The 16,975-nt window shown below is 32.7% G+C and overlaps 2 protein-coding genes across 2 annotated transcripts; one reads left to right on the forward strand and one right to left on the reverse strand.

Annotated features, from left to right (window-relative positions):
* Window positions 1-8,177: 8,177 nt before the first annotated feature.
* Window positions 8,178-12,341, forward strand: LOC105786915 (ASC1-like protein 1). The gene is made up of 6 exons (XM_012613386.2): window positions 8,178-8,575; window positions 9,930-10,159; window positions 10,240-10,395; window positions 10,507-10,692; window positions 10,998-11,179; window positions 12,036-12,341. The coding sequence occupies exons 1-6, from the start codon at window positions 8,438-8,440 to the stop codon at window positions 12,065-12,067; spliced, it is 924 nt and encodes a 307-aa protein (XP_012468840.1). The 5' UTR covers window positions 8,178-8,437; the 3' UTR covers window positions 12,068-12,341.
* A 3,400-nt stretch (window positions 12,342-15,741) lies between these two features.
* LOC128042573 (uncharacterized) lies at window positions 15,742-16,866 on the reverse strand. Its single transcript, XM_052633967.1, has 4 exons — window positions 16,838-16,866; window positions 16,496-16,578; window positions 16,105-16,388; window positions 15,742-16,020 (listed from the first exon to the last, which is right to left on the reverse strand). The coding sequence occupies exons 1-4, from the start codon at window positions 16,864-16,866 to the stop codon at window positions 15,742-15,744; spliced, it is 675 nt and encodes a 224-aa protein (XP_052489927.1).
* Window positions 16,867-16,975: the final 109 nt, after the last annotated feature.

Consider the following 16,975-nt stretch of genomic DNA (forward strand, 5'->3'; position numbering starts at 1 on the left):
GCTCCCGAGCACTACAAAATAGAGAAAAAAAGAACGGGGTAAGCACATTGTGCTTAGTAAGTTCATGCAACAAGAATTATATTTACCATATTATACACCTATCATTTAATAACACAAGTACACATCCAATTCACATAAACATATACCTATCACATACAAACTCAACTTTTGCATTAGTTAAGTAAACATCATATAAATTCATTACAAAGACAAATGATTGATGAGCTCATCAATTCCATATTTTTCATTCCCTTGTTATTTTTCCATATTTATCCCGTTGAATTTCTCGAAATTTCGATGGATTTTCAGATATACACTTTAGTGTACAAATCTGGGTTCGTCAATTCATATTCATGTGCGCACATTTCCATTTCAGAGAGCACACTCCCGCGAACCTTATCCTTACAATGGATTACCACCCAAGCTAAATCCTCAGAATATAAACTCATAGAGTATTGTCGGGATTACCACCAAAGCTAAATCCTCAGCAACGACAATTACTCTAGCGAGCTTGGATCTGAATTACCAGTCCAGGCTAAATTCAGACCCTAATTCGGATTACCCGTCCAGGCTAAATCTATTTTCCACATATTCTTCGGGAGGGCTATATCAGGATAGGATCACCCGTCCGGGCTAGATCCTTTTTACCGTCAATTCCTTTTCAGAGATCCATCGAATTTTCCTTTTATTCAACTGAGATTTATTTTCTCTTTTCATCAAGAATATCAATACTTCATCAATTATCATACAATAAACATCTAAATTATATTCACATCAAGAAAAATATATTTCAAGCATTTAAGAATATAATTCAAGTTACACGAACTTACCTCGACACTTGTTCGTAACCAAAAATCTACTAACCCCGAACTTTTTCTTTTCCTCGATCTTGCTTCGTATTTGAATTTTCCAGATCTAAATAAATAAATTTAATCATTAATCTAATACTTTTCATGTTCATATGTAACATTCTCTATAATTACATTATTATTTGTAGTGCATTCAAAGCTGTCTCACTGAGTCGCAGTCACTAAATTATTTATATCTTGAGCTACGGAAATCCAAATTAAGATCCTCTAATTTTCCCCGAAACTATACTCACATATCTTCTTACCATAAAATTTTTAGAATTTTTAGTTTAGCCAATAAGTACAGTTTATTCTTTAAATTTTCCCCTATTTCACTGTTCGACAGTTCCTACCTCTCTTCACTAAAAATTAATTATCTCATTGTACAGAATTTTTATGATGTTTATGTTTCTTTCTTCTGAAAATAGACTCATTAAGGATTCTAACCATATAAATTATAACTCATAATAATTTTTGTACAATTTTAATGATTTTCCAAAGTCAAAACAGGGAACCCGAATTCATTCTAACCTTGTCTAACAAAAGCTATTATATCTCATGATTTACAATTCCATTGCTTATATCGTTTCTTTTATAAGAAATTAGACTCAATAAGATTTAATTTCATATTTTATTCATCCTCTAATTTGATCTCTAAAATTTTTGGTGATTTTTAAAAGTTAGACTACTGCTGCTGTTCAAAACTGTTTTAGTGCATAATGTTAATTACCATTCTTTCCCTAAGCTTTCAATAAATGATAATTCCATCCCTGCTCAATTAACCTCTCAATTGAGATGATTTTTCTCAACCAACACTTTATTCTATCACTTTAAACTACTTTATAACCTTTGGAAATCAGAATTTTAGCACTAGACTTTAATTCCAACTTTTTTCACAATTAAGTCCTACAAATCAATTTCTATTGAAATTACCTAATAAAATCATCTCATAAACAAATTAAAGCTTAAATTTCATCCTATTTCATCATAAACTTCCAGCACATATTCATAGAAACTTTCAAATTCATTCATAAAATCAAAAACTAATGAATTTAGTAATAGGACCTAGTTGTAAAAGTCTTAGAAACACAAAAATTACAAGAAAAAGGCAATGATTAACTCACTTGGTGTAAAAATTATAAAAAAAAAACAGCTTGAAGAAACCCTTAGGATGTTTTTTGGCTGATTAACTCACTAGATATTTCACTTTAGTCCTAATTTTTAAAGTAAATTTTGCAATATTCTAATTTTACCCTTAATTCTTCAACTCTCTTGATTTTTCTCAGCGTATGCCGCCCAAAATATATTCTTTTGGGCTTATTTTCAATTTATGTCCCTCTACATTTAACAATTGAGCTATTTAATCCTTCTAGTAACTTTTACACCTTTTTCAATTTAGTTCTTTTCACTTAATTGACTACCCAAACATTAAAATTTTCTAACGAAATTTTAATACCATATTACTAACACTTCATAAATATTTATAAAAATATTTTTGACTCAATTTTATGAGATCGAGGTCTCAATACATTATTTTTACCCAATTTCTTCAATACTTTCTTTTTCTAACTAACCACTAAATCGGAAAAATTTTTCTATCGATATTTTCATACGATTTTCCTATCATACCAATATTCATGCAAAAATATTAAAATGAATTTCTCTTTAAATCGGATTTGTGGTTACGAAACCACTATTCCGATAACCTTGAATTTGGGTCATTACACTTTTGCTGACAGTGCATCATGCTTGAAGCGTTTTTGACATTATCTTTTCATAACCGTCTTCTCAAAATTAATTTTTCAGAAACTACTGTAGAAAAAAAAAACAAAATCTTTCGTGTCAATATAATTTTTTCAAGACTTAACCCTAAACCCTTTTACAAAACCTTAAAAACTAAACACAAAATTATTTTTAAAAAACACTAATTTAATTAATTTTCTTAAAACCCTAAACCCTAATTTAACTAATTTACTTAAAACCCCTAAAACATAATTTAATTAATTTTTAAAAAATTTCTTAAACCTTGATTTATTTTTTAAAATCTCTAAACCTTAAACAAATAAAACCCTAAATTATTTTAACAAAACACTAACCTTAAAACCTTAAACCCATAAACCATAGGCACTAAACATGTAAATAGCCCTAACCTTAGAAAAACACGAGCTAAAACACATCCTTGAGGGAGTGTTTTGCCATGTCAGCAAAGTGCGTCCACGTTAGCGTATTTTTTGCTGACATGGCAAAATCGCTCCCTCAGGGACGCGTTTTGCTACAATTTCCTCTTAAAACACTCCTACGTGGACGCGTTTTAATGTTTTCTGTCCATTCCGGTAAATAATGAAAAAAGTGGCCCATTTCCGTAAATAAAGTAGGAAATGGGCTTTTATTGGTAAAATGATCTTATAACTTTACCTTTATGTGAACTATTGAAAAATATATATCTTTATAATAATATCAGTTATGATGTGAGTGTGGCCACATCATGTCACTTGACAAGAAGCATTCGGGATTGATCTAAACTCGAGGAGTCCAAATGTAAGATGAAATCGTTCAAAACTCATGCAGTGTTTTTAATTATACAACATTTATTAATTTTTATTTAGTATGAGTAATTAATATGTTTCTTAAGTGTTTTTAATGCTATTAGCTTTTAATTAAGTTAGTTGTTAGTTTTAATTATGTGTTAAATGCATCTTGAGAACTAGTTATTAATTAATGTCTTGCATTATTTATCTGCATCTTTAAATTGCATTATGTGTTCTACATTTAATTATGTCATGCATTATGTAACTCATTTGTTTATTTAGTTTGCATCTTCATTAAGCCTTACATTTAAGCATCTTATTTGTTCATTTAGTTAAAGCATGAGTTAGTTTCATAAGTGTGTGAAGTGTGTTTATTTTGGCTATTACTTTTTATGCGTAAGTTATAGTATGTTAAATTTCATTATTAGTAAGGTGTTTTAAGTTGAATAAGAATATGAAAAGTTGTCAATGCTCAATAACTAATTAATTGTCTTGTAGGTGGCTGCTCATATGGATCAAGAATGACTCTTCAAGTCTTTTTCGGTTTCAAGCACTCAAAGTTCATTATGGTGGCTGTTCAAATGGACCAAGAGTGGCATTTCAACTTTTGATCAATTTTGGTGCACTTAAAACTCAATCATGGTGTCAATAAAAGAGATGAATACACAAGCATTAAGGCATTCGGTTTTAAAGGAGATGAAGGGACTACAAAACAGCACAATTAAGGAACATTAAGCCTTCATCAAAGTGAAGAGACATTACTTTTCAACTACATTTGAATCAAATGAAAAGACATGACTCTTTGGCTGCTCACTGTGAGTTATAACCGAAATTAAATGTTTGTTTTAATAGTTAGTTGAATGCTAAATTTGAAAAGCCCTTTGTAAGAATTTGAAAGGTCATTTTGGAGGCTTATAAATTTCGGCCTAAGTTACTTATGTAAGGTTAGGCTATGATCAATGAATATACATTTTGTGAGATTTTTCTCTTGAATTCTTAAGAACATACGAACTGAACTTATCAAGGCTTATTGCTTTGTGGCGTTCTTCTTTCTTTTCTATACCTTTGGTTATTGTTTCTTTCATAAACAACGGGTCAGGGTCTATTTGAATTTAATTTCTTATTTTTAATTGTTTGTCATATAGAAAACGGGTCACGTTCTGTAACGTTGTTTCTTTTCTCGTACAAGCCTTTGTTTTCAAAATTCTTATCTTATTTCTTTCGAGTGACTTGTAATTTCTAAATCTAAGTTAGACCGCGATACAAATTTGGACAGAAATAACATATTAGTTTATTAGTGTATATATAAACTTTAGACCAAATTCAAATATAACCAAGGGTGAAACCATAAATTTTTTTAATGGGGATGATATTAATTTGTAATTTTTACGATAGCAAAAATACAATTTCACCATTTTAATAGCATGTATCTTTATAATTTTTAAAGGATGAAATCAAATTTTTATATTTTTAGGGAGGTTAAAGTGTAATTTTACCTTTACTAATTTAAAATTTTAAAAAGATTAAATAGAAAATTTTCCATTTTCGGAGGGTGGGGCCTCTGCTAGCCCCCTAGTTTCGCCCCAAACTATATTATTTTATGTTCAAATTTTGTTACGCGCGTAATTTTTTTTAGATTTTATATAAGAATAATAATATTTCTTACTTTGTAAATGTAATGAATTTTTGGTAATTTCACAATTAAGTTGATTTCACCTATCGAGTCAATCAAACATATCTTTATACTTGTAAATATATTATATTTGAAACAATGAAACTCTAAAAGAATAATAGAATAAAGGTTAAAATATGCCATAAGAAACTTATACTTTCATTTTCAGAAATTTAATCTCTTGACTTTTCAAAATTTAAATTTCAGGCCTAATTGGTACACTATTGATTTTTTTGTTAAAATCATATTCTTTATAATATTATTTTTATTTACATGGCTATCAAATGAATATTTTTTTTATTTCAAAATCTCATGTCAATAATGTAATAGGCCCAATTTGCCCGGGCCCAAATCAGACATAAATAAAACCAATAGAAAACAAAAAACCAAAGTCTAAAATAGTCCATTTACAAACTGAAGACCCACTAACTTAACCCTAGCCCAATTACAGAGGCCCAACAATCAGCCTAAACCAAAGTTAGAAACCCTAACAAGCCTCAGCCGCCGCAGCAGGAGCCCGACTCTTCCTCCCACGTGCACCTCCGCATGTATGTCGCCCTCCACGTCACCGTACGGCCTCCGTACACCTGCATACAACGAACGCAACAAGGCAGAAATCGACAGCAAATCAGAGAAAAATGGGCAGAAAATAAGAAAATGTAAAAAATAGAGGGATTTTGGGTTTTTCTTTTTTCGATTCGGCTATAAGGGAGGCCGATTGGAAATCTGTAAGGGGTTTTTTCTTTTTTCTTCTACGCACAATATCAATACAAAAAAAAGCAAAAACTGATTTTTTTTAAGGTGATTTTTCTTTTTTCTTTCGGTTTTGTTCTAGGTTCTTTCTTTCTGGCTTCACTAATCGCATAAAAAGGAAAAGACAGGGAATAAGGGACTTACCTAGCCGCTGGATCTCTGACCATCTCCGTCGCAATCGGAGTCTTGGCAGAGGTCGAGGGCGCAAGAGCGGCGCAGAGAGGAGAGCATTTGAGCTCTCTGTGTTTTTTTTATTTTTCTTTTATTTTTTCTTTTTTTCTTTTCGTTTTGAAAAATGGAATGGTGGCTATCAAATTAGGGTTTTATTTTGGCCCTTATGTGATGTATGAAACGACGCCGTTTGGAGTCTGATCAGTGGCTCCAAAACGGCGTCGTATTGGCCCAGACCCGAAATCGACCCGATCCAGTAGCAGACCCGCGTGTTTTTGCTTGGAGGGGCTAATTGCATGTTTAGCCCCTCCGCTTTTGCGCCTTATCGCAATTCGGCCTTTGCCTATTTTTCTACACGTTTCATCTTGGTCCACGCTGAAATGATGCGCTTTAGGGCCGGGATGTGAACTTTGGTTTTTTGGTCCACGTTTCATCTTGGTCCCTATCTTCTGAAGCGCGTCCCAATTCAGTCCCGAACCACACTCTTTTGTTTATTTGCCATTTAAACCCCAGATTTTTGTTCGTTTCCAGTTTCATCCTTGGTTCTTTAATCTCTTTTATTATTTTTTTATTTTTCTTTTAAATTGCTCTTGTTTATTATTATTAGTTTCGTTTGTTTTGATTCATTTTTATTTGCTTTCTAAACTGTGTAATTTTTTTTTCTGATATATATATTATTTCATTTAAATAGTTTTATTTCATTTTATTTTTACGTATTATTTATATTAAATTATTTTTGTTTATATGTATTATTTTAAATTTTCTTTTCTATATGACATTCCAAATTTTTATACTATTTCCTTTAAGATGTATTATATGTTAATTATTTTAAAATTGTTTGGTACCCTTTTCGACTTTACTATTTGTCTTAATTTATTTATTATCCATTTCAAGATTTCTTATATATTCCTTTTATGCTTTCATGTGTACATATATATTATTATTTATCTTAAAATTTTTCATATATAATATTTTTAAATTGTTTTGTATATGATTGATTTTTTTAATTTTCTTTTATATTATTTATTTAAGACTCATTTATTATCTTTTTAAAAATAGTCTTACATTTATTTATTCTAATTTACTTTATACTTGCTCATTTCAAGTTATATATGTTATTTAATTTATTCATCCTTTTTTATTAATATTGATGTTTAAATAATGTATGTTGAGTGATTATTTTCATTGTGTGTGTCATTGGTGTAATTTTATTCATGTATCATTACTCTATGTTTATTATTGTGTTGATTAGTTTACGTCCTTGTATTGTAAATTAAACTCCGACATAGTTATCCAACTTAGATTGCTTTATTTTATTCTAAGTAAGATAAATGCTATCCTTCAAATAGAATACCCGCTATTCATGATTCTCGAGAGAATTGTGCCATAACTTACTGGGCTTCAATTTTTCTGATGAATTTAGATAGCCGAGTATCTCTTTTGTAATAAAACCTTATGACATAAATAAATAGCTCATTCTCGAGGATTCGATACGTGGTGTCCTAACGCATTGGATATGACGTATTGTTTTCTTGAGACGAGGATTTTACTAACAAATGGAAATAAAGGCAATATTTGATATTTAGGAATTTGGTGAAATCGAACCCTAACTTACTGGGTTTTGATTTTCTCATTTGACCCAGATAATCGAATATCCTTCTCAAAATGCATAGGTTTTAAAAGACGAGAGATAAATTTAATTTTGAGGATTTAAAATGTTGCACTCTAACTTACTGAGTATGACGATTTATTTCTTTGAAATAAGTGAATCCCATCGTCCAATTCATTTTATTCAAAATAAAAGGATCGTATTTTTAAAATCTTTTCAAAACTTCGACATTAAGACATTAAATAATCGATTCGGTACCAATTTTGGGTGTTACAAGGGTGCTAACCCTTCCTCGTGCGTAACCGATTCCCGAACTTGTTTTCTCGAACTTCGCAGACCAAAAAAATCATTTTTAATGGTGAACCGACTTCCAATTTTCATTTTTAAGTCGACAACGAAACTTTTTTTGTTTTTTTCAAAAAAAAATAGTTTCGACAAATAAATTTAATAGTATTGATTGGTTGGATCTTCAAACTACGGGATTTATGGCATATTTTAAACTAGAATAAAATGAATATCTAAAACAATTTTTTATTCAGAATATTTATATTTATTTATTTAAAAACTAAATAATATATCCAACCCATACCTTCTGCAATTTGCAGCCTGCCAGAGTCGAAATTTCTATTCTCTGTGGGTCAATCAATCTTCACTGATGCATTATTTTTTAATTAAATTTTTGCTTTTCTTTTTGAGAAGTACGAAGGAAACATGATATCGATTTCAAAAAATTAAAGTTGAAAATGGCTGTCTCTCTCAATCTCAACCACACCTCATTTCACCCCATTCGCCAAAATAAGAATATTTTTTTCAGTTTATCCCTCTTTCTCTTTCAATTTTCTTCGAAAATAAACAGATGGGTCTTTTTGGTTTGCTTAGTTCCGTCAACTGGGACTCTGAGTTTTACCCACAGCTCACTGATTTCGTTTACCTCCCTTTCTTTGCTCTTTTCTTCCTTTCTGTTAGGCTTTTCCTAGACAATTTTATCTTTGAGGTATTTCAACTTTTTTCTTTTTCTTTTTTTAATTTTCATGTTTTCTTTAACTGTCATCGTTGATCATTTGTAGTTTATGGTGGAATTGCTTTCCATGGAAGAAAAGAACTTGAGTTGACTTTTGGGGGGTTTGACTGTGCTATAGGATTCTTTTTTGTTTGAGTGAATTAGGGTCTTAGGCCTTTTTTGGTGCCAACTGATTGTAGTTTGATAATATATGTTTGGCACTTTACTTAGACTTTGAGCTCTCTGTTAAGAGTCCCACCTTGTGTAGTTCATGTGTGGATTTTCTCGGCTTTATTCGGGTTCGGGTTAGTTAGGTAGTTAATTAATGGTAGAATTATATAATTTAGTACTTGTAATTATGGATTCTTATTGGAATTGTTAGTTAGTAGTTAACTAGTTGTAGAATTATTTAGTTTAGTGCTTGTAATTATTGATTCTGATTGCAATTGCTAGTTAAGTTAATTAGTTGTAGAGTTATTCAATTTCGTGCTTGTAATTATTGATTCTGATTGGAATTGTCGATTTAAGTTGTAACTTTGAATATATTTCTCTATGTGTGTGTTTGTTTGATGTATAAAAGAACTGTTTAGATAATATTGGTTAAAATGACTCTATAACTCTTAACTTTGAGTTGAAACTTAACTTTTGGGAAATCGGGTTTGAACCATAAACTGCAATGATGTTCATAATGTTCATAGTAGTTCATAAATAATAGAGATTAATGAATGTCCAAAACTTTTACAATCATATTGGATTTTACCTTTTTTTGTACTTATTAGAAATCACAGTTCTGCACATTTCTCAACTTAATAAATTATTTTTCTAGTTTTAATGGACTTGGAATGACAATCTTTGATTAATTTTTTCAGTTCTGTTCAACTCATGTTCAAAGTCAGTTTGGTTTTGTTTAATAGTTTCATTTATTTCTTGTAACGGAGTTAGCTTTCTAGGGTTTTAAGCGATAAGCATTGTTTTCCGAATGCTAACATGAAAATTTGATTATAAGAACAAACTTGTGTGTTTCCATATGATCATTAACATTATGGTCTGAAATGCCTTGTTCCAAAGTCCGTTCGCCTTTCAATTGAAAATGATCGGCGAGGATGATTGCTGTGATACTTAAAAGCATCTAGACCACATCTAGGACCTTTTTTCTGTAATCGGTTTGCTTATGTTTGAATGATTTTAACAATATCATGAAAGAGTAACAAAATATTACTGGTTCCTGGTAAAAATTATTGAAACCTACATTTGTGAATGATGGCTCTACATCTTATCTTTTGTTATTTACCTTTTTTTTTTTTCTAAAGTTTGGTTGATGTTAAGTAGCTGTTAATATTTGGTGCAGAATTTAGCTAAGAGACTGGTCCTTGGTAAAGGCCACACCTTACATGATGTTCAGAAGCATGATAACAGGAAGAAACTCAATAAATTCAAAGAGTCAGCATGGAAATGTGTCTATTTTTTTTCATCAGAGTTATTATCTATATATGTTGCCTATGGTGAGCCTTGGCTTACCAATAGCAAGTACTTTTGGGAAGGGCCTGGAAAACAGGTTTGGCCTGAACAAAAAATTAAGTAAGCTCACAAACTCATGTAGTACTAACTTTTGATATTTGACATGTGAGGCTTATAATTTGCTTGTTTTTTATGCTAAGATTGAAGTTAAAAGCATATTACACATATGCGGGTGGGTTCTATACATACGCCCTATTTGCTTTGATTTTTTGGGAGACAAGACGTTCAGACTTTTTGGTGACCATGGTTCACCACATAGCAACTATAATTCTCATAGTTCTATCTTACGTCTGCAGGTATTTCTGAGTTGAGTTTATTTATGATTGCTTATCAAGGATTAATCAATTTTCGGCTTAAGTAAATATTCCATCCTTTTGCCTTTAACAATTTCATTCTGCCTCTTGCAGGTTTGCTCGTGTAGGTATAGTTACTTTAGCCCTTCATGAAGGGAGTGATGTGTTCCTAGAAACTGCAAAGATGTCAAAATATAGTGGCTTGGAATGGCTTGCTAGTGTCGCATTTGTTCTTTTTGCTCTCTCTTGGACCATTCTACGCGTGTTATTATTTCCATTCTGGATAATCCGGAGTACAACGTGAGCCTTTGTCTCAGCTTATCTGAAGCTTTTTAAATATTTTTAGGTTTATCTCTGTATTTGGTGCCTTAGTTTATAACATCCTACAGAAAACATTTTTAGGTTTATCTCTGTATTTGGTGCCTTAGTTTATAACATCCTACAGAAAACACTTAATGGTTTGCTTGGTGTGCTGATAATGGAGACCTTTCACTGTCATTGGAATAGTCCCTAGTTCATCCTCTTTCTCATTTAATGTTTTTCTTTCTTTGGTAGGAGGTTAATCCCTTGCTTTTTTATTTCCTTTTTGAATTTACTTTTGACAGCTATGAAGTTCTTTTAACATTGGATAAGGAGAAGCACATGGTGGATGGATCTATATACTACTATTTGTTTAATACTCTTCTTTTCTGCTTGCTTGTTGTTCATATTTATTGGTGGATCTTGATGATACGAGTGATTATGAGACAAGTCAAATCCGGCGGACAGGTTGATGATGTTCGATCAGGTATGAACCTTCTAGGAATGTTTCTAAACTGCCGATAGGCTTAGAAACACAATTTTAGGTAAAGAAAGAAAATATAATGAGAATGCACAACTTTTCTTTCTTTAACATCATTAGGGGAAAGGAATAGATATTCAATAGCAAGAATAAGGGAAAATGATCTTTAAAGTCTTAAGTAACCTTTTTCTGGGCTCATATTTATAGATTCAAATATGTCAGAGGTCCCTGTACTCTTCACAAACAGAATTTAGTCCATGTACTTTTATTTTCAGGAATTTAGTCATCAGCTTTTCAGATTTCAAAATTTAGGGTCTAATTTTTAACATTTGTTTGTTTGTTTAATTTGTTGGTTGACATTTTGAAGTAAAAAAAAATTTCACTTGGTAGTAATGTAACTAAAAAAATGGGTTGTAATGAACTTGAATTTAACAAAAACATTTTAACAGTGTTAACAGTTGGACTTGTTTTGAAATCTGAAAAGTAGGACTAAATTCTTAGAAATAAAAGTATAAGGACTAAATTCCAAATTTATGAAGAGTACAAAGACTCATGGCATATTTTAACCGTATATTTATGTTCAAACTTAGTAGGTTAGGGTTATTGTTGTTGGAAAATTGTATGTATTTATATGTTCAAACTTGATAAAAGGTAGAGTTCACCCAAAAAGGGACCGAAGTTTATCTTAGATGGCATGAGATTTGAGAACGGGGATAATTATTCTGCTGATATTATAAAACCATTTAAGCAGCTTGTTTTGTTTATATTCCTAGTCAAGTTTGTTTCGGTAGATGAATTAGGACAAGGACATTTATTACATTATCTTATAAATCCCAAGTCTGAATGTCCTGGTGTTCTGCAGATTCTGAAGGCGAGGATGAACATGAGGATTGAGTATGAAAGGTTGCAAACCACCATATATACTTGTTCCCCAAGGTATTTAGGAAATCATAATTTTCATTACTTTGTAAAATGTAATTTTCTTTCAATTCTACATATTTCCTATTGTTGATGAAATTAATGCAGTGTTGTACCTTTTCTTTTTCTCTTTTGTTTTTTTCCTCGTACACACGAACGGTGACGAAAGGCATGGTCATCTTTTTATTTATTCGTTTATTTCTAGTTGTAAGTTGAATATATGTTCAATCTTGAGGGTTGATGTTGGTTATCCATACTTCTTAGGCTAAGAACGTATATTGGACTTTGCCTTGTTGAAGAGGACAGCTGCACAAGGGAAAAGGAAGTCAAAACAGCCTTTTAAAAATAAGAGATGGTAAAAGATTTCTAAGGGTATATTTAGGAAAAACTGATGCTTGTTATTCAACTAAAGATCAGCCTCTTATGTAGGCTTTACAAAGCAACAAATCTCAATAGAAAAAATCATATCTCAACAGAAAATCATAACAAAAACAGAAAAAATAAAGGAAACAAATTAAGCACAACTTGACCAAATCTAAATTAAAAAAAAAAAACTAATTTTGAATCATTCTCCAACACTCCCCCTTGATTCAAGTTTGCACACACCAAGTAAGGCTCTAAAATAACAAAACTTCTCTTTGGACAATGACTTGGTCAGTACATTTGCCAGCTGATCTTGAGTGCTGCAATATTCTAATGTTATCTCCTCCTCTGCAACCAGATTGCGTATAAAATGATAGTGAATGTCTATATGTTTCGTTTTGCCATGGAATGTTGGATTTTTTGTCATGGAAATAGTTACTTTGTTGTCACAAAATATTTCCGTTGCTCCTTTTTGCTCATGTTGAAGATCTGCTAACACTCTTCTTAGCCAAATGGCTTGACAAGTTGCTGAGGTTGCTACTATATACTCAGCTTCTGAAGTTGACAGTGTTGTTGTAGCTTGTTTTTTTAAACTCCAAGTGATCACTCCCACACCTAGAGTGAAAACATTTGCTGAAACACTTCGTTTATCATCCAACGAACTTGCCCAATCACTATCTGTGAACCCACATAGTCTGAAATTTGAAGTTTTGGAGTACCAAACACCATACTCCAAAGTTCTTGCAATATAACGCAAGACTCTTTTTGCTGCTCTATAATGAACTGTTGAAGGTTGTTGCATAAACCTGAAAATAAAACCAACAGAAAATGCAATATCGGGCCTGGTGTGCGTCAAGTAAATTAAACCACCTACCAAACTTCTGAACCTTTTTGCATCTGCCATTTCTCCTCCATCTTCTTGCTACAATTTCTCATTGATGTTCATGGGTGTAGTTGCAAGCTTGCAATTAAGCATGCCAAACTTACTGAGCAGATCCTTAGCATATTTTCTTTGTGAGATAAAAATACCATCTTCAGCCTGATGAACTTCAAGACCAAGGAAATAATGCAGTAGACCCATATCCGAGATCTCAAATTCATTCATCATTTGAGATTTAAACTCATCCACAAGAAAGGTAGAAGAACTAGTATAAATGATATCGTCAACATAAAGACAGACAATGATGAAATCATTACCTTTTTTTTTCATATACAAGGTGGGCTCGTTCTCACTTCTCACGTATCTTTTTTCCTGGAAATACCCATCAATCTTGCTGTACCATGCTCAAGGAGCTTGCTTCAGTCCATATAACGCCTTTTTCAGCTTGTACACCTTCATTTCATTGCCCTTCTTTATGAAACCTTCCAGCTGTGCCACATAAACCTCTTCTTGTAGATCTCCATTAAGGAATGCTGACTTGACATCAAATTGATAAACAGACCATTGCAATTGTGTAGCCAATGCTAGAACAAGCCTCAATGTTTCAAACTGAGCTACCGGAGAGAAAGTTTCTTCGAAATCAACACCATGTTGTTGTCCATAACCTTTCACCACAAGACGAGCATTATGTTTCCGTAAGCTTCCATCAGCAACAAACTTTGTTTTGAACACCCACTTCAAGCCAATTGCACTTTTGTCTTTCGGTAAGTCCACCATTTCCCATGTTCCATTCTTCTCAATAGCTTTCATCTCTTCCTCCATTGCCTTATGCCACTCTTCTTTTTCAGCAGCCTTTTCATAGTGTATAGGATCTGAAACAACAAGAGCAAATTGACAAGATGCATAAGTGTTATCAGTATATTTTGGATTTGGCTTTCTGGCCCTTGCCAATATTCTAAGTGAGAGTTGCTCAGCTAAAGGCTCTTCAAGAATTGTAGCTCTTGGTGAGTTTGGAGATGAACTTTCTAGATTTAACTCTTGTCTTTCATCTTGTGAAACCTCAATGGGTATAGAGATTTGCTGATGTACTTGCTCTTCATTCTAATCTCAGCTTGCATTTTCATCAAAAATAACATTCTTGCTAATAATCACCTTGCCACTTAAAGGATTGTAAAGCCTATATGCTTTGGATTGAGAGCAATAACCAACAAAAATGCATTTCATAGACTTTTCATCAAACTTGTTTCGATTGTGTGAATCTACCAAAGAATAGGCAATACAACCAAATATTTTCAAGTGGTTTACTGAAGGTCTCCTAGCACTCTATGCTTCATAAGGTGTTCGGTTGAGAACCGCCCTTATTGGAGATAAATTCAGCAAATAAACAGCAATAGCAACACTTTCAGCCCAAAACTTATCTGGCAGCCCCTTAGATCTTAGCAAACTTCTTGCCATTTCGACAATCGTTCGGTTCTTACGTTCAGCCACACCATTTTGCTGCGGTGTATAAGGTGATGCCCTGCTCTTCACAAAGCTGGTTAAATTCATTAGACAAAAATTCTCCTCGATCAGTGCGCAAAGCCTTGATACTTCTTCCACTTTGCTTTTCAACGAGCGCATTGAACTTCTTAAAAGTCTCGAATGCTTCTGATTTAGAGTAAAGAAAATACACCCAACTCATGTCGCTACGGTAAATGATTTTTTACTTTGTTTCCCAAATATACACCCTTCGCACAAATCTAAAGACTCAATTTTTGGCAGCCCGAACACCATTTCCTTTTGACTCAACAATTTTAGACCCTTTACATTCAAGTGCCCATACCGTAAATGCCACAACTTAGACTCATTATTCTCTTTAACAACAAGAGTCTGGCTTTCTACATTAGAGACTTCAAGAGGAAAGAGTTTCTTTGGTACCATCTGAACATCAACAATAATTTTTTCTGATTTTTTTGTCTCTAATCACACAAGACATATCATCAAACATGACAGAATATCCACTACCCATAAGCTGCCCAATGCTCAATAAATTTTGAGATAAAGTAGGAATAAAATAGACATTATAAAGGAGCTTTATGTTACCATGACTATTGCTTATCGCCACAATGCATTTGCCCTCAACTTGCATCTGCTTACCATCACCAAGTCTCACCTTCACCTTGTATGACTCATCCAGCTCATTGAACAAAGATTTTATCTCCGTCATATGATTTGAACAGCCGCTGTCTAAAAACCATGTCTTTCAAAGCTATAACGTCATCTTGATAAGCCATGAATAGCTTAATCTCTTCGTCACCTTCTGCATGGTTGGCTTGTCTTTCCCTTTTCCAGCAATCCGCCATCACATGCCCATATTTCTTGCAATAATAGCATTGAGCATTGCTCTTGTATTGCTTCTGTTTTTCTGTCATCTGCCTTTGTTCATCATGCCCAACACACTACCTCTGCCTCGACCTCCTCTACCACGATAACCACCTCTGCCACGATAACCTCTTCTATATGTGGTCTTCCTTGAATCGTCTTGCTGCTTGGAAGGCTCCCCCATCACTTGGAATGCCTTTTCGTCAGACTTGTCATTTGTGCGGTTCAATCTCGCTTCATGGGACTGCAAAGATCCTTGTAGTTCATCAAATGAATAAGTAGCTAAGTCTTTAGACTCTTCAATAGCTGCAATGACATGATCAAACTTTAGATTCAAACTCCGCAACACTTTTCAGACAGTAGTTTGATTCGTAACTTGCTCTCTATAGGACTTCATTTGATTGACAACCGCTGCTACCCTTGTAAGATAATCTTGCACGGATTCTACACTTTTCATTTGCAACGTCTCAAAGTCACAACGAAGAATCTGAAGCTTCACTGTAACAACTTTTGAAGTGTCTTGATACGCCATGTGCAATGTTGTCCAAGCGTCTTTTGCAATTTCTGTTTTTGCAATTTTTGAAAATTTTGACTCGTGAACAGCTTGCTGAATGAAGAATAATGTTTTGTTGTCTCTTTTCCGGTTTTCTCTCAACTTAGCCTCCTCATCGTCATCAGGATACCCATTCTCAACTAAGTCCCACAATTCTTGAGATTTAAATAGTGTTTTCATTTTGAATGCTTCAAAACTCATAGTTGTCACCATTGAAAATGGGAATTGCCAGTTGAGAAACACTCACGGTATTGTTGTTTGTCGCCATGAGAAATACACTTAATAACAATCAAACTTGACTCTGATACCACAGAATGTTGAAGAGGACAGCTGCATAAGGGAAAAGGAACTCAGAACAGCCTTTTAAAAATAAGAGATGGTAAAAGATTTCTAAGAGTATATTTGGGAAAAAACTGATGCTTGTTATTCAACTAAAGATCAGCCTCTTATATAGGCTTTACAAAGCAACAAATCTCAATAGAAAAAATCATATCTCAACAGAAAATCATAACAAAAACAGAAAAAATAAAGGGAACAAACTACGCACAACTCAACCAAATCTAAATTTAGAAAAAAAAAAAAAACTAACTTTGAATCATTCTCCAACATGCCTTCCATTGTCATCCTTAGTTTGAGCTCTCACCATGCCGTAAGTTGCTCGATTCCTTTTCTTTATACATATCTCTTCTTTTGGGGTGTACAAAGAAAAAGGTTTTGTAAATTCTAG

The sequence above is a fragment of the Gossypium raimondii genome, chromosome 7 (assembly GCF_025698545.1).
Source record: "Gossypium raimondii isolate GPD5lz chromosome 7, ASM2569854v1, whole genome shotgun sequence".
In the NCBI taxonomy this organism is placed as follows: Eukaryota; Viridiplantae; Streptophyta; class Magnoliopsida; order Malvales; family Malvaceae; genus Gossypium; species Gossypium raimondii.